The following is a 19468-nucleotide window of genomic DNA, read 5'->3' as shown; positions in this document are numbered from 1 at the left end:
TTAATCGGACGCTATGGCATTTATTGAGCTATGCATGAGATCGAGTACAATGAAACAGACATGATTTTGTGATTTTTTGCCAGTACCCGTCTGACATAATTGACTCTTAATTTTCCGTATGCACGTGAGATACACAGCATAAGATTTGAAAAAAAAAAAGAAAAGAAATAAAACTCGAAGCGCACTGGACCCTATCTTGCCTCTTTTGTTCACACAGTGCTCAATATGCTCCGGGGTGGGTTTCCTGCCCTGAACATTGCTGAAGATGGCTCAGTATTAAAGGGGTAATAGAAGAGGCCCCGAGGGGCAAGACCAGAAATGGACTAGGGACAAATGGAGGGGAATTTCCTGGCCTCTAATTTGCCCAAATCCATCAAATCTATAAGAAGTGCCCATTAGACACCAGTGCTGAGCGATTTATTTCCGCAGCGTACGCACTCCGCGCTTGACTGGGAAAATTTCATGTTTGTTTTCACGCGAGGAGCATTTGGCGGGCCCGCGTCCGGCTGGATTTATTCAGACCTTATCAAAACATTTTTGAGCTGCCAATCGGCAAATTTCAATAAGACTCCTGTCAGGCAAGGATGTTCTAAAATACTTAACTCTATCCCACCCCAACTTCCTTAAAAGACGAAGGAGAATGGAAAAGGTATCAGAGGAGCTGCAGATGCAATCAGTTCATGCTCATTTCTTGCCATAGTTTACCAACGCAGCGGCTGCGCCTCATTGTAAGTCATTTCATTGGAAACGAAAAAGAAATTCAGTTCAGACTCACGTTCAGCTGTGTGAGACTTCATTCCATTGTCTGATTCACAGTCGTGCTTGTCACTCGTATCACTATGTCATGAAACTTTCCAAATCTGATGCTTTTAAAATCTCATGATTCAGGTTTCACTGATACTTGCGTATTCGAATTTATCTTCACTGTGTTTCTTAAAGTCAAATTGAGTAAGGGCCATTTTACTTTGCATCTGTCGTCTAGTCCATTAGAGGCAAGGAGTTCGTCGGCCTTCTTACACATAGGCCGAAAATTATCACCTCGTAAGTTTAAGAGAAGTATCTAACGAAGATTCCGCAATATATCCACCGTCGGCGGGTACGAAAATAACCATCCAAACGAGCGAGGTTGTTTATACAGGTCTGGTTTCTAGCATGCAAGGACGAAAGTGCGGTGTTAACGCTACCCAAGATACGTCATGACTTCCGACACTTTATGATTCGTATGTGATTAGATCAGTACCAACAAAGTTGATTCATCCATATCACAGTGTTTGAACATCACTTAACTCTATGGAAATTAGGGAAAAATGATCCTCGTTTGTGAATCATAGCCACAGTCTCCTCTAGTTTAGATGTCAGTCTTTTGACAGCATTTTTAAATTTGATAACTTTTTCTTAGCCAAATGTGAATTCTGGAAAATCAAATGTCAAAAGAAACTACAAAACCTTTGAAAGAACAAAACCTACATTTTTGTTGCAGTTATTAATCACTTTCGAGGATCTTAGTCTGTCCTTTAAGGATTCTTCTTCGAGACAGAATATATACAGAATATATGTTCTACGAAAGTCTACCTTAATTAAAGAAAGTGAACGCGTGGCAAATTCATTATATTGTCTATAAGCTTAATTTTTTATAACATTTATTATACGGATATAATATTCATATTGTGTGTATTTGCGTGCTCGCGCGCGCGTGTGTATGTGTGTATCGTGAAATAAAACCGCTTTATATCTTCAATATCTAGTAGAAAACGATATTCTCTGCTTTCTGTTTGTATTTTTTTTTCAAGTCCCGCCTCACGAAATCTGAGATATAGGCAGGAGTAAAATGTTGAGTGTGAATGCCACCAATACCGTCATCACTCGAGCCCTATAACACAGTACCTGGGGCTATGCCACGGCGTGCAGCGCCAACGACAGGATTGAGGGGGCTCTAAAAATATCTCCTGTGCACGCTCGACATGCTTGCACTTTTCAAATCATTCCCGCCATGTGAGACAGAAATAAATATATGTGAAAAAAAGAGAGAAAAAAAAAAAAGAATGGAGAAAACAGAGCGTATCAGACGGATTCAGCAGACTCCTGGTTCTGCATGGATGCTGGCTGGATTTGACCCTAACCAAGGTAATCCCCCACATCTTTGTTTTGGGAGAGCGTTGTATATCGTTAAAAGCATCAAATGATTCTCGTCTGATGAGGTCGCCCTGTTATGCATTGCCCAATCACAACACCGGTGGCTGAATTGTCATGTTTCCTTGCGGTCCGTGTACCATGAGAAGAAATCGTTTGTAACCGTTTAAATAAGATTTATCTGAAAACATTTCGCCTTTTGTCTGAAAGCCCTCTCTCTTTCACTCTCTCTTGCATAATTTGAGTTTCGCATGCAAGTGTGTAATTAAAACTTTACCTCACTGCTTTCAGCTGTTAGGCAGAGTCGATTACCACTTATTGGCCCGAATTCACGAAGGTGGTACAAATGAAACCATGGTCTTAACCATGGACAAAAAGCATGGAGCGCCAAGTGTCAAACGGAATATTTCGTTACGAAATTGGTCATTTCGTCGACAAAATGACTGTTTCGTTAACGAAATTATCATTTCGTGGACGAAATGTTCATTTAGTTACAAAATGTCTGTCATTTCTTTACAAAATAATCATTTCATCGACGAAATAACTGATTTCGTAGCGAAATATCCCATGCGACACTTGGCATTCCATGGTTTTTGTCCATGGTTTAAACCATGGTTTCATTTGTACCACCTTCGTGAATTTGGACCATTAGGTCTAAATGCATACACACACACACACACACACACACACACACACACACACACATAGACACACATACATACAAAATAATTTAATTAGAGAGAAATTGTTAGTGGAATGTAAGGAAAATTAAATGATGAACTGCACAACACATTTGTCATTGTTTTAACCCCATCTTGACCAATGTCGACTTATAAACATGGCAATTATGTATAAAGATGTATGTATGCAAGTATATATTCATGTGAGGCTTTATGAGTTTGTGCATGTGTGCATGTGTGTATGTCTGCACTGATCTCTTTTCAGAAGTTAACAACACAAGAAAAAGTAATTACAACAAATAGACAAATATCACATTCATGTTCGTTAAACATTTAAGGCTAAATGTCTCCCAAGTCCATGTAACATAATTTTATATAGATTCTAAGGAGCCCACGTCATTCGCCATTTTGTTTTCCAGTCCCTTGCCGACCATTAGCCTTTTGGATGTCCTATGGTAAATCTCAGCAGAGAGCCCCCATGGGTCAATGCTCACCGCGTTTATTATTTTTCAGCCAAAGTGGGGGTAAATCAAGGTGACGTAATAGAGATGAGTTTCTACACGGCGGGACTCCCGCCAAAGTCGAGGCAAGGACCCGTAAAGAACCGGCGCAGCCACCGATTAATTGTCTAGCCGGCGAGGAGTGCGATACGCACGCACATACACTCAGTATGGAGTGCTAAATGTCTGTAAAACGAAATCAACTACGCGTGCACAAACATAGTGCCAAACGAGCAGCTCTGTATTAAGTTCCTTCCTGTACAGTACTCCAGAAATTTTAACATATGCAGTTCATAATTGCTAATCTATCGACTTCCAGTACTATAAGAATACAAAAGATTCAATATTTTGTATGAGAAAATCAAAACAAAAACAAGCAGAAACCCCCGGAATGTTAAACAAAAATAAATTATGTACTGATTTTCAAGTAGAGATGTGTTGTGTCAAGTGCTCGCGATTTGCTTCACGAAACGACCATAGAGATACGAATAGGGGATACATTCATGTGAAAGCTACACATACCTATTTTTTTTTCCAAAAAATGTGTCTTGCTTATCTTTATGTTTAACATTTCCATTCCTTCTCAACATTGAATATATAATGACAGTAGTTACGTCTATAATTTCATTTGCTCGTTTTAAATGATAATCACATTCGGTTTGATTATTTGTGTTTTGTTTACTTGTGTTTGTTTTATTTTGTGGGTTTGAACGTGGTAGCTATACCGATAAAGATTGATTTGACGTCTCATTCGCACTGTATGTATAGAAAGTCGTTCAAGTAGATTACGTAGACAGAAAACACTGCATGCTAGAACCCATACACACGTAGTTTGTATGTCAGCATGGTAAGATCAATGCGTATTATCCGTTATATCATCCTTTCCCTGTAGTATACTTCGTAGAATAGAAAGAAAGAAAATGGCGAGATGAAATAACGTGCAAATGAGTACGAAAGTAGAAATTACAAGGAGTCTGTTACCTCATTAAATGAAATTAAGCACATCGATATTTTTTTTTCTACATAATTATGTCCCCAATGTATCATTTAACGTGAAATGTGATTACATTTCCAAGCAGTCTATCACCGCAGACGTTGCAGATGTTTTAGATATCAGTGCGAAAGAGAAACAATATGACAAGCCAAATTATCGTTTAAATGATAAATCCTTTATCCCTTAAATGCGTCAAGCAAGCACGTCTTCTCTTCGTAAGGATGAACACAATATCAACGTGACTTAAATCGAGTAATCGGATTAAATCCATGTTATAGGAGGAATGAATTGAGGTTTCTAAATGTGAAGATGGAAAGAGAGGGGTCAAGACACTTTTCTGTCACACGCACACGTTGACCGACCATTTTATTATTTTTCATTAAGGGGGGGGGGGGCAGAACGTTAAATTCTATTTTGCTTTGTTACACATATAATGAATTACTGTTGACTTATAGCTAGTTTGAAATCCTAAAGAAGCACACACACATACAACGTAAATAACAAATTACAAACAGGAGAATAGCAACAATAATGATAATTCGAAAAGATCAGCCCTTTGCTCACTATCTCACCGAACCGATTAGAACGATTCTTCCTCCGGCACATGTGTGAGCACTTCGTTGATGAATGTATACGTTTATCACTCTGAACATAAACTTACAACTCCAATTTTTGGACACATCGATCAATCGTAACGCATTTGGTGAGATAATTAACGTCAGTCGGCTTACTAGAGACTCGTGGTAATTGCTTACTTTAGTGCTTTAAACGTGTTAATAAGAAGGAGACTGGCGTCGATATGGATGTAAAGCTATAGGGGGATCCACAGAAATCACAGTCCGAAATACTGACCGCGATCCAAAGAAAAAATATTGATAAATTCAAGTTAAAGGCTCATTGTTGCTTTGCACACTTCAACACTCACTTCATAAACCGAAAGCTCTAACTTGATGGACACGGACATAATTAACTTTTAACTTTTTTTTTAACTTGCTGATATTAGTTCTCTAATGTTAAAAACTTTGCATATTGTCCTTTCTAAACGTGCTTGATATCTATTATTCCCTTAGATATAACGGTGAAGAAAACTTCTCTTGGTTTATTCCTCCATCAATCTTATTGGAGCTTTGTCAGTTCTTGGAGTCAGATGAGTCTGTAGTTTATCCACTGACGTAGAGACCAGGGATAAAATCCTGACGGATGGGACTAATGAGTTTCTTTACTTCTACTAGTCACATCCAACAAAATATGACGCAGTCTTTCAGAAATCTTTCGATAAAGAATGACCTCCATCTTTCATCTGTTTCATCATACATTAATAAACCTACTTGCATGTTTTACTTCATAATAAGGAATTCGGGGTAAAACTGGTTGAATTGTCTGTTATGTTCCATATAACATGTCACTGAATACGGTGGCTTGATCGCACATTGTATTGAGTGATCGTTACTTTTTAATTGCATGCCGTTATAATTTAGTGACGATCCCCGTTTTAGGTTCGCAACTAGTACAATCGTTTTGATATCTGAATGGGGTAGAATTGATAGCTTTGAAGTCCACCGTCTAGTCGAGCCATTAACTCTTCCTCTTTGTGTCAGAAAATAACGGGATGCATAGTCTCCACAAGTTATACTGTAAGGGGGCGGGAGGGAGAAACCAGCGGTACTAACAAAGACTTCATCGTCGCCGTTGATGCCACGTCGAAAAGAACTCATATTCCTGTATGTTTACCGAGGAAAGGCCCTCCAAGGCTTTCCAATACCCCGTGATTATGTTGATGTCACGTGACTTGTCAATATTACACGCAACTGCCGTCTTGCTATGCCTCTTGGATGCACACGAACATAACATCGACTGGGCGCGCAACCCGAATCCACGGTGGCTCATTCCTGACAAGTTTGGAGAAGGGTCGGTAATATGCCCTTCCTCACTGCATTGAAACCTACTCCCTACTTCAGTCTGTACAAAGTCAAATGTGCACCATAGGTTATTGGGATAGAAGGGGTTAATCAAGACTCCCCGGTTGTATGCTTCGAGGCGCTAACGCCGTATAATGCGTCCGAAAGGCGCGGAGCTTTAAGGAGAACGCTGTCCGCGGTGTTTATTTCTATTTCTCCAGCTTTTCGACGTGTTTACGAGCCCAATAAATCACCCCTCGTAATACAACGAAGTGCCCAATATTTAATGGCCGTTGATGCCTACTCTGCGGGAGAGTTTGTGGGCTGTTCCCCCTACACCCAACAGTGGCCATTATGAAAAATATGATGAAAACTGGAAGGCCGGCATAATGAAACGTGTTGGAGCATCGTGGTGCAAACTTTCCAGCCTTTAAACCCATCTGAGGGTCGCGAGAATCCTGTACACTTTACCACACCCATCACTGACTGGCAAAATCCCTAATGGTCCAGTCCAGTCATCAAGAGAAAGGACTGCTGCCAAATTACCATTCTAAAATAGCACCCTCCACCTGCCCCCCCCCCCTCCCATAAAAAAAAAGGCAATCAGAATTTGAAATGTAATGGCTATGGCAAGTCCATTATTACAGGTGTATTAAAACTTTCATAGTCACTTTCATACATTCACAAATATCCCCCAAAATATCCAAAACGCAAGTAAACAACAACACACACACACACACACACACACACACACACACACACACACCTCACATATACACATTCTGCTCGACTGCCGGTATTTTGTGTCAATTTCGTCTCAATTACTGATGTATTATCAACATGCACTCTATCAAATTGTCATTAATCAAAACCTGCCTCTGGTGCTGGTTTCCACTTTATTTGATGTTCTCACCCAAGGCCAGCGATATTACGGAATTAATTCCACGAGGAGTGGATATCAGTGCTTTGCAAGAGAAAGAAAAAAAAAAACAAACAGAAATGGGCTTTATATAGTTAGATTGTCGAATGTTGTTTCCACTTTGGCAGTGTAAAATGTATCCGTAAATCCGCTCTTGATATATGCGATATGATCCCATTTACCCAGGGCAGCCATGTCAGTGTTTGACACTGTACTCGTAAAAGGAACCTTACATCAATTTTTTTTCTACCGTAGATGGGTACTCATTTGAGAAACAAAAATTAAAAAAGTTCAGGGGTTGGGTGATGCATGATGGCAAAAGATATCGATGTCTGTTTCAGGCTGGTTTTGAACCTGCGAACCCTGCTGACGAGTCAACAGCTCACTACTCTGGACCCCAGTACTCCCATGGTTCACATGAATCCTCTCATCCTACAGTTATAAAATTTTGGGTTTGCTTTGGTTGAATTTGTGTTCACTTCAATACAAACTTAATAGTAATTAACCCTTGCGTAACTTGAGTAACACGCACCGTAAGCCATATTCATTGGAGAACTTTAGAGCTATGCCTATTCTATACTGCCATATAGTTGTTGCATTCCTGGAAATGTTTACCAGTTACAAAACAAATCGTGCCTACTGGTAAAGTTATACTTCATCTAGTTTATGGAAGTTTCGATTGAAAATAATTTTTAAGTAAAGAGAGAAAAAACGAAACGTTCCTCTTATTCTGTGAGGGAGAAGGGGAAATGAGAAAGTATGGGGCGGGAGGGAGACAAAAAGATGATGTAAAAAAAAAAGAAGAAAGGAGTGTCTAGACATTATCATTGGTTAAAAAAAAAAATCGATCTTTTCATGGAATAGTCTTCATTATGTATGAGGAGCCACGCCCCCGTGAAATCTAGTTTCCACTTATTTCACATCAGCAGTAGATCTCTGCCTCATCTGCCTCTGAAAAGAAGAAATCTGAAAATCAGATCGTACAAAATTCTGTAATATGACAACTGAGACTTTTGTTTTAAGTAAAAATGTTTTCTTCAAAGAATCATAAATGATTAAAAAAGTTTTATTTTCTCTCGCACTGGGACTGATCTTCTCAAGATGAAGTGGTAATTTGTGATTTTGATACACCATGTTTCAATTCAACTGTCTATTATTCTCTTTTTTTCCCTGTGCCGGTCCATTGTAATTCACTTGCCGAAAGATGATACCATCATGATTAATTATAACTTTTTTTAAAATAATAGATTTAACTTTAGATATAATTCATTAACACGAACTTTCAATTTTAAAATAAATTATTTCGTCAGGGTATATTTTTCTTTGACAAGTAAGCTCTCCTTTGTGTTGTATTCTTTAAAAACCACGGACGGTCAGCATTACAAAATAACTCATCTTGCATCATCTCATATATCAACTGTGCCATTTCCACGTGATTGTTTGTCATGTTAATTGTATCGTCATTTTCATTTGGTTGAATAAATACTCTCGCAATCGATCTGCTAAGTGAAAGTACATTGTAATGATCAAGTACATCAACTGGTAAGCAACGTAGGTTTGCAAAGCGCTAAGTTCGAAGGCATGCATTACTTCTTTTTAATTCTATAATAGGCACCTACTATCCAACTATGCAATGTGTTGCTTCAGAGGGCTTGGTTATTCTTCTATTGACATTTTTCCCATTTGCTTGCAATTTCCTGGAGGCCTATTCAAATTATACTTCCATAAAGATTATAGTTGGGGAAAAAGAGTTAAGTTTCCTCCAAATTGGTTTCCCTTGTTTGGCAGCGAGACATTGAGTGAGTGTATAGTCACGTGGATAGGAAAAGTTGAGGAGCAGACACACACAGACACACACAGACACACACATACAAAAGTGCAGACACGAGGGAGAAAAGGAGAATACGACAAAGTTATGGCAGAAGTGAAATGATAAGGACCATTGTTGGTTCATCTTTGAGTCATAACGGAATTGGCTGTGATGGTGACAGTATTTCACCGCTGAGACAGCTGGGTGTACGAGCAATTGAATTGACCTCCCAGTTCGAAACCAGTGTGCGACAAGGTAAGCAATCATACAGTCGAGCAGTGACTGTGTCATGGGTTAAGCACAAAAGCAGGTCACCGCCAACCTATATGGAGACGCGGACTTTATAGCCTTGTGGGAAAAGCCTAACCCGTGATGTGTCAAACAGGCCCCTAAGCAGGTGAGATATGACGGCATACATCGATATCTGCCCGTCCGAAAGTTCAATGAAGACAAAACGCTTCGCCTAATTGGAAGTTACACAGTTTTGTCCCACTACGCGCTTGATGTGATCTTTGGCGTGGTCGTCTCCCCGGCGCTTGGCGCACCAGCGACGCGGCCTTGTGCGTTGAACAGCAGCGCGCGGTGATCAAAGCTAATCGTCTTTTACCAGGGTAGCCAAGGTTAGTCATTAATCTTTCTATTTCACCAGCAATTAAACCGTCTAGCCCTGCCCGTCTCATTTCAGCATTTTCCACCCCACTTCCTCTTCTTTTCTTTTTTTTCTTTTTTTTTTTGGTGAGAAAATTGAGACAAGAATCGACAAGCCTCTGGGATGTTTTTATATGTTCCTGCAATTTCTGGCAAAGCGCTATCAGTGGCAACTATGAATCTCTTTTACAAGGCATCAATCTAGGCATCAGTTTCCATGCTTCGTAATATATGTATGTATGTAGGTATATATAATATATATATATATATATATATATATATATATATATATGTATATATATATATATATATATATATATATATATATATATATATATATGGGGACAGTGATTAAATAAAAAAAAGAATTAAAATACATAGTCAATTTATCAGAGCATACATATGCCATCCAGTTTTTGATTGTACTTTAAATCAAATGCAGCATTTAGTGATACGAAAAAAAAAAGTTCTTCAGATATCCATAAAATGAATGAAGACATAACTAATGTTTGGCTAACCATATTCAAACAGATTTTATATGTGTGTATATATAATATGCACTGCCTATGTGCATAGTTTTTGTACGGCTCAGAATTGCATAAGCCAGCCTCTTTAATTTGTCCGCCATGTGGAACCATTCAATGAAAATAAATACATATACCATGGGAAGGTCAGAGAGCAGTTTGTAACATGATAACAGGGAGAAAGTGAAGGCAAATTCTATTGCCCGCTGATTCAACGCAGATGAGAACAATTTAGTGAAAAGCGAGTCATCGTTTCGTGCATTCCACTTAATAACGTTACGTCTCCATAAAGAAATAACAAGACAACGTACTTTGTAAAGATAATTTTCTGACGTCACAAGACGGGCAAGTGACATGATGGAGACTCAGGGACAAGAGACAAAGGAGACACTGGAAGGCATCTTAAAAAGATAAAGACTAAGAGGTATTAAACAGGATAGACAGCTAATGTAATGAAACAAAGATGTGCAGTAAGTTGTTGTTGTCGTTGTGCTGTGTTGTGGTTGTGTTGTGTTGCGTTGCGCTGCGTTGCGTTGGGTTGTGTTGTGTTGTGTTTTGTGTGTTGTGTTGTGTTGTGTTGTGTTGTGTTGTGTTGCGCTGCGTTGCGTTGCGTTGCGTTGTGTTGTGTTGCGTTGCGTTGCTTTGCGTTGCGCTGCGCTGCGTTGTGTTGTGTTGTGTAATGTTTCGGAACTGTCAGGTTGCGGGGGTCATTTTTGTTGACTAAATGTATACGTATCCTTTCTCTGTGCAAACAATATTTGTCCAATAAAGAAGAAAGAAACGGATAGAAAAAAAAAAAAGAGAACCGTCAAATCCGTACACTAGTATTTATTATTTTAATGTATGCAATGTGATATGTTACAATGAACGCAAGAAAGAGGAGTAATAGTGATTTGTTTTGAATACTACAATTGCCAGTGTCAGTGTTCATGCAGTTAAAAACATCTAATATTTAAAGAGAGAGAGAAAAAAATGTATAACTGCATCAGCAAACCAAAGCAATTGATTTAAAGAAATTTGATGAAATGCGATATCCTTACTCCACCCTCACGTGATGGAAATTATGCAATGTCATTGTACGCAGCAATCTGTAGTGTTTTGTTGTTGCTGCTGCTGTTGTTGTTGTTGTTGTTGTTGTTGTTATCAATTATGTTTTCACAGATGTTTGATTTTTTCTCCTGAAATGGAAACAATAGTGAGCCAATTCATTAAAAAGGAACAAAAAAAGTGCAGACTTTGCTATACCTACCAAAACACACTCGATTCATTCTTTCCCCGAGAGATTTTGATCTCCTCAAGACCCATCCAGTTGCTCGTTGCCAATAGGTTATCTTTTAAAGTGGAATTTGTTCGTGTGGGGGACCCACATGTTGGCACGTTTTTTGTGTGCATGATTTTAAAGCAAGAGTGCATTCAAAACCTCGAGACGTTGTACATTTGCCGATTGCGGGATGGCGCAGGGACTTTATTTGACAGATTAGAATATGTATGAACTTATGTCTCGCGAAAGAATTATACAATTTTTTTCGATATGTTAACCAGTTGGTTCCTTACCAGACTTTCATGCACTTAATGAATCAAAATGTTTCATGGGGACTGTGCCCTTTTAAGTACCTTCAGCTGGAGTCAAAATTGAAATCTACACGCAGTCTCTGCGGAAGTGAAACTTTCGATCGCCACCTGTGTAAATTTCAAGAAAGTGTAAATTTCACTGAGCTAACTCTTGAAGAACTTCAAACTGAAAGTGCAGTTTGCACAACCTCGTCTTTACATGTATGTACACGACAGCTTTGTTCTATTCTTGGAGCCTAATTATCAGAAAACTATTGGCAGACGTAGTAAGCATTCATGAAATATAAAAGTCCATCAGGTAATGATGTCAGACACCTGTGAAAACAAAATTCCTTTAGGCAAACATACTTCATATATCATTTGTCTTTTCAAGAACCTGAGTGGTAATGCGAATAAATGAATAACAGAACAGAGTTACGATTGATCGAATAAATCATTTACATGTAATTCCAACAAATGAATCGTACAGTCAAAACATATCTCCAGGAACCGAAATACAGAGTGCAGTACACTTTGGCAATTAGAGCCTTAAATGACGACAATTCGTAGTTGGTCAATAAAAAAGAAAAAAAAAATGAATGTTTGTTACATGATTATGTAATAGAGCATGAATTTATCAAAGAAAGATAATCTTATCCATGCATCCAGACTTGAACACACAATAAACACGAACGGAATGTCAAAATGATTCCAGTCTCATTCAGCTAAATGCACTTTACTCCGCAAATCAGTCATTAAGACAACTGTAGTGATAACATCACGACCTGTTTCCTGTGATGTCTTACTTTTAGTCGATACAGGTGTATGCGAGATAAAAGACATGCTATCGCTCCTCACTGTTCTCCCGCTGTTAAAGATAATGGATTTTGATGCTTTTACAAGAGGCTAGAGTTCTGGTGGCTGCCCTTTGAAGCATGCAATTGCTCTGGTGTAAAAAGTAGATTCAACCTGAAGACAGTGTGTTACTTCACAATCTTATATGACAGTAACTTTCCCCGTACGAGTTGTCTTGTTTTCTAAATGAAAAAAGAACAAATCATTGTATGTTCTTGTCTTTATGGAGTGTGTAAGTTATTTTACTGTAACTGTTCGAAAGAGGGATTGAAAACCACAAAATTGACTCTTTTTCGCTGCATCATCATAATTAATACTCGCAGATTAAAATATATTAATGAATGAATGAATGAATAAATAACTAAATAGATAGATAGATAAGTAAATAAATAAATAAACAAATAAATAAATAAACAAATAAATAAACAAACATGATAATTATTGACATTAGACAAAGACAAATTATTTCATTACCAGAAAGACTGTGATCCTTAAGAACGCAAGCGGCTCGTCTGGAACAAGTATCACATGAACTCATGTACAAATATGAATTCTGACTGTTCAACCATTCCCTCTACACAGTTTCACCAACACTTTGAAAAATATGGAACAGAGCGCATTTAGATTGAATGTGCAGCGAGGAAAGCTGGTGGATATTGGTTGGTAGAGAGGGGAAGAAGTAGGAGGAGGAGGAGGAGAACGGTGAAGAGATATTAGGAGGTGAGACTTGATGAAGAGTTGAGAGATTACTGCTGGACTCTAGAGTAATCGATTCTAGCCCGGAAAGGTCAAGTCCCATATAGCGACTTGTGGAGAAAGGATCTGGTATGACACCAGCTCTTGTGTTTACTGGACCAAGGACTCCAAGATTGGTCTTCTACTCATATCTATACCACGGTTTAATATCTGTGCCGTCTTTTCTGTGATCCTGTCCCACAATCAAGTCTTCTATAATGATGTTAATCAAAAACCAAGTACCCACACACACACACACACACGCACACACACACACATTTTATATCTACATAATAAATATCATAGTGGGAACTCATGCTGAAACTACACTCATTTTTTATGTTCATTACTCCACATGATTTGCTATGCTCAAAACCTCTATTCCATCTTGTATAAACAGACAATAAAGCCGACGGAGATCCAAGGTCGAAAGCTTCTACCACCAGCCGGCATGGTGCGACATCTACTGTCTACTGTCTTCATTGTCTCAATATATGTATGTATATATATATATATATATATATATATATATATATATATATGTTGATTAGGTAGTCCACGTATTGGCAAGATAAAAAGATAAGTAACAAAACTGGAACAAAGTTCAATAAACCGTTGGTGATACAGCATGGACTTTGTTCCAGTTTTGTTATGTATATATATATATACATACTGTATATATATATATATATATATGTGTATGTGTATATTTAATATATATATATATACATACTGTATATATATATATATATATGTGTATGTGTATATTTAATATATATATATATACATACTGTATATATATATAACATACATGCACATCTATAATACGTGTGCGTGCGTTCGTATTATAAACATTGCATCAAAGATAAAAAGTATGGAAGCCATTTAGGCCTATACGTTTGGAATTCCCGCTGCTCTTTCGCTTTTCCAATCTGTTTACCTCACTCATCGCTTCTTCTTCCTCTCCTTTTTTTTTTTCTGCTGGAACAAAATTCAAGCTGACAATTCCAAAGATCAGTACGTTAAATGGCTGATAGGTCGCTTTCCATGCCTGACTGACCACTGACCACTTAAGCGGCGGGAGGGCAGCGTATTTACTTTCGTCCGCACACCAAGACCCTATTAAAGTGAGGCACGGGAATAATATTTCGTGCGAGATGAAAATTGCTTTAATACCGCAAGAGAGAGATTGAAATGTTAGAAGAGAGTTAGCCAAATTCAAAAAAAAAAAAAATGATCTGGAGTAATAAGGAAATTCCTCATGGTATCGGTATTGCGAATATCAATTTTCTTTACTGAATTCTTGGAATACATTCTTTAAGGATTACTCTTTTTTTTTTTTTAGTTGTCCCTACATTTACATCTACATTTGATACTCTATGTACATAGACCTTTATCCATTATATATATATAGTTATATGTTTGTGTGTGTGTATTGTGTGTATGTTCATGTGCTTGCAGCAGCAGCTGACATTGGCACGTCTTATGGTTTGTCTTTCCAAAGTTTTGGGGTGTGATAAATTTATCACGTGCTTACACAAAAATGATAATAAAAAAAGCTAATAACAAACTTTAAACAAAACCAAACAATAATAATGACAAATTAATAACCCGACCATGGCATTGTGGAGGACGTCGATCTGTTTACGTTGTTCTTTCACTTTTATCGATCTCTCTTTTTACCGTCTCTCTCTCTCTCTCTCTTTCTCTCTAGTTCTCTTCTTCTTTTCCCCCTATTCTTTCTATTCCGGTCTCTCTTTTTATGAGTGTTTTGTTAAATGAAAAAACAATGGAAGCTTAAGCCAGAACCTATGAAATCCGTGAATATATCATGCTTCTTTTCCTGTTCTTTTAGGTAATATGTATGCATAGCAGCCTTATGATAACTTATGATAACGAATGATAGTGTAACGTTGGTGGTTTATTGCTGCAATGCCGTAAAAGTAGGTGAGGGAAGCTTTTTTTTTTTTTTTTTTTTTTTTTTTTTTGACGATCCAGAGCTGTCATACCATACTTCGCAATAAAAAAGAATTGGGTTCGACCTCAACCTAAGGCAAATCTATCTCACTGGTCGTTATTTCATTGTAGAAGTGAATAAACGTTGAAAGTACTATCACGCCACATATGTAGGCCCTACACATTATGAATGTGTCATGTAAGTGTTAAAATTGATTGCGGTACTGTGACGGCAGGCGGATTAGACAAACCGAGAATTCAGATTGATTACTCTTCTGTTTGCTTGAAGCTGTGGTACGGCTGACTTGATCGATTGATACGCTGATAACATGACCGATTAATGAGAGGAATGAAAAAGATGTCAGCATAATTAGCTGTCATTTCTCTTGCTGCTGTCGTGGTAATTGTTAAGCTTTTGCCGCCAGTTAGCTTTCAATTTCCCTGTTATGAGAGCGGCTGTCGAAAGTTCGTCTAGCTGACACCAGTCGACTAGACAGTGCTGAAATAGGATTCGGGTCTGTCATTTCAACGTTTATTGGCTACATTCATGTGTCTGTTACCAAGGCCTCTGCAATAATGTTAGGAGCAGCAACGCTGAAAGAGAACCCATCTTTGATTGGACGGTAAGCTCCCATGTTGCGCCTGGGAGATATGGGAGGCTCAGTGCTCCATCCCTTGATACTCGGAATATTGCTGAAATCATCAATTGTCTGAGTGTCCGCAGACGACGGTAAGTGACGACACATTGAACTCCAAGCGGCTTAAGCATCCTCAGACGTGTCTGGAATAACAACTACTTTGACGCACTCAAAAAAAAAAAAAAAAAGAGTTAACTCTGTCAACGAAAATGCATCGGCCGGAGCTACATTTCTAGATAAAGACATCAAGATTTATTAGATTGCATTGTACGGCTGAACTTTCAGTGACCGAGTATATTATGTTTTTATTCCATTATCTTAACAACTATTTCTGTAGAGTGTCCAGATTTGTGTGTTTATACTAAGAAATAGAATAGAATAGAAAAAGAGTAGATTAAATGAAAGAAAATAAGTACCATTACTAGTTTTTTTTTCAGATTATATAGCACAGAAGTGAATAAACCATGTCGTTGTGCAGATAAAGTGTTAATGTGACTTTGTTTTAACTTTTTAAAATCATTTTCCTAAGACTTATATGGCATATTATTTTTCCTTCTTGTACAACCCCCCCCCAAAAAACAACAACAACAACAACAACAACATACATTGTATATGTGTCTATGGCTCATGAACATAACACAGCACAACTTATCAGGAAAACAATTTTAACTTATTTTGATCTTTCGTTGTTCAATCCAAGCACTTTCGGTACAAAACAAGCTGAAACTCGAAACTGATTTAAAAAAGCAAGGAAGGGAGGCTTGACTGGTGTTAAAAATGGGTCTAGGGTAATTACCCCCTGGGCAATTACCCCGGCCCCTTCCCCTGTCCCTAATCCTAATCCTAATCCTGAAACTAATCCTAACCATAACCAAAACTCCTAACACTAAACCTAACCCTAACCCTAATCTTAACTCTAACCTTACCACTAACCAGTATTTAGCCGGGGGGGGGGGGGGGGTAATTGCCCGGATAGGGTTAAAAATATCCCTCTCCAGGTGTCGTTTTCCTCTTTTCCTTCCCCCTTTTCTTTACTCTCTTTATCATTTTTAGTTCTCTGATACTCTTTTATTCTGTATTTCTTCCCCTTTCTGATCGCCTCGTTTTTGTTCTCTTTTTTTCTTGAAGTTTCAGTGAAAATGTATCAGTTATGACCATTTATGATTTTGATTTGTAGATTCGTGTACCATGTCGATCAATGACAAAAACCTGTAAGTTACGTTTCTAATTCTCTTCTTCTCTTCTGCCATCGCAAAGTCAAGATACACTCTTTTTATCTATCATTCTTTTATCATAAGCATACTTTAACTTAAAAGGCAATTTCACAATGTCTTCCGCATAATGTGTTTGTGGTGGGGTTTTTTTTTTTCCACTAAAGTGAAAGTGCAATGTTGAGTTTGCCAAATCAACAGTAAGAGCGACAACTCACTTGCAGTGCCTCCTACACTGCGACTTGAAGCTGACTCCCATTTTAACAAAGGAATATACCTTTGACTTATCCATCCCCTCCTATATTGTACTTCATCAGTAAACCTTGATTTATTCAACAGGCGACTGACAAATGGTGGCTATTGGAAATGTAACGAGGAATTATTGAAACCTTGATCTTGGAATGACACACATCAACCTTTCATCAGCTGAATTAATCAAATAAAAATTATAGCGCGCGCTGCAAAGAACAACAAGAAATATGGACAAGAGAAAGCATATTCATAATTGTAGCCATAAAGTGGGAAGACTTACCAATGGTGCTCAAAACAGTGAGAGAAAACAGCATAGCTCCGAAAAAGGACCATTTCTCTGTGTCGTCAAGGTATTCCAAGAAGACAATGGAGTGTACAGCGTAGTGACGTTGCTTTTCCTTCATCCGGTCGATGGCCAGATCTGTCCAGTTTTTGGCGGGAAATCTCTCCGCCTCCGAGTACAACTCCAAAAATGTTTGCTTCATCTCTTCGTGGATGTCTTCCCTCAGTTTCATCTCCTTGGGTCCCTCGATGGAGCGGAAGACCAGAGCTCCGAGGAACAGGTAACCGCAGAGCATGGCGGTCAAGCCGATGTAAGAGAAGAGGAATTGGACGAAGACGCGAAAATAGTGGCAGCACTGCTCACCGGCACTTGGCCGCTCAACGATGTCGACCCGGCCTTCCTCGATGTCGAGCAAAGTGGGACTGTTGCCGGACGCTTGTAGGCGACGTTCCATCTCCCTGGAGGTCCGTGATCCGTGTCCGACGAAACGACCAGAACGCAGCTAACAGCTTTGCTCAATCAAAGGAATAAAAGGCGAACTTTTGCCTAATGTTGATGTGTGTGCGGTCGAGCACCCGGGGAACTCGGACCAGGTTAGCTGTTTTTCGCTTACCTGCATCGCTGTATCCTATACCAATATCTTGAGACAAAACATCTCGCTTCAAATGCAAAAATAATCTTCATAATACATCTCTCATGTCAGAGACTCTGCGCATCTTGAAGTGAAAACATAAGAATAATCAAAACAAAATAAATCCAGCCGCACTGGGCAACACTGCAGATGTTTCTAAAGCTCAACGCGACAAATAATTTCCGATGTCAACAAGAACAAGGGCCTATCCGTGATATAGAATCCCAGAATTTGTCGTTAATTTCCGATTATCTCCTTGTGAAAGCAGGCAGGAAATCCTTCCACATAGGTTCGCACTTGGCAGCCCCTGGACGTCATCACTAACTTATTCACTCGCCTCTCTCATCTCCACTGCGTCAGAAAGAAACCAGCAGCGCTCTAAAATCCTGTGAAATTATGACGTTTTTATAGTTCCAAGACACAAAAGTAACGCAATCAGAAAAACACACTATGAGCATACACGCTTATAGATATATTTACGATTCACATATTTTGAGGTTGTAATTGCAGCTGCACTTTTTTTTTTCTCTCGGCGGCAATTTCCCTCCGGCTAGTGCATTTCAATCATCGTCGGTCTCGTTTTAAGATGCTGCGCGCCGTAGCTGGGCAATGGTAAGATCACTGAAGATGGTATCGAGCGAGGTGTTACAACGTCCACAGCCCACTCCGGGGTAGAAATCCGGACGGCAGACGATTGGCCGCCCCTCTGTTTTAATTCTTTATGCCACTTTCAAACCCTTACCATCTATCTCTCTCGCGCCATCTTTCTGCCCCGCTTCTTTGCTCTCGTAAGAGTTACCGACCTCCACTGGTAGTTCGGACTCTTACTGGTGGTAGTTTCGTGGTTACCGGAGGAGCGCTACCAATCGTCTCAATCGAGCGCACGCACTGAGCTCGGCGAGCGAGCAAGCAGAGCGCTCAATTAGTGAGTGAGTGATCTTAGTGGGATAGGGAGAGTGAGAGCAGAGAGTCGGGGGGGGGGGGGGGTCGAGAGGAAAAAGAGGTAGGGAGAGAGGGATGGAGACCACAGCAAGCTCAGTCTTTTTGTCTCACTTGCCTCACTACATAGGTGAAACCGTTCCTGCTTGTTCTTGCTTTTTTCCTCTCCTTTGAGCGGGTGAGCGAGCGTGCAATAAGAGCCATTAGATCACTAATTGGGTTGGACCGTGATGGTCGCGGTGGCGGCTGTGCCAGTAGAAGCAAGGCTATCTAGTTCGTAGAAAAGCACGGCACATGGAAGAATCATAACATTT

General features: G+C 39.1%; 1 protein-coding gene across 1 annotated transcript in view; it reads right to left on the bottom strand.

Annotated features, from left to right (window-relative positions):
- Positions 1 to 18038, bottom strand: part of LOC140245396 (uncharacterized) — a 143461-nt gene extending 125423 nt beyond the window's left edge. Inside the window, exon 1 of the mRNA XM_072324973.1 lies at positions 17582 to 18038. Within this exon, the coding sequence (XP_072181074.1) occupies positions 17582 to 18038 (457 nt within the window). The remainder of the gene's footprint in view (positions 1 to 17581) is intronic.
- Between the last annotated feature and the right edge of the window lie 1430 nt (positions 18039 to 19468).

Source organism: Diadema setosum, chromosome 22 (genome assembly GCF_964275005.1).
Source record: "Diadema setosum chromosome 22, eeDiaSeto1, whole genome shotgun sequence".
Taxonomy (NCBI): Eukaryota; Metazoa; Echinodermata; class Echinoidea; order Diadematoida; family Diadematidae; genus Diadema; species Diadema setosum.
Note: the sequence above shows the minus strand (reverse complement) of the source record. Positions and strands in the feature narration are given on the sequence as shown.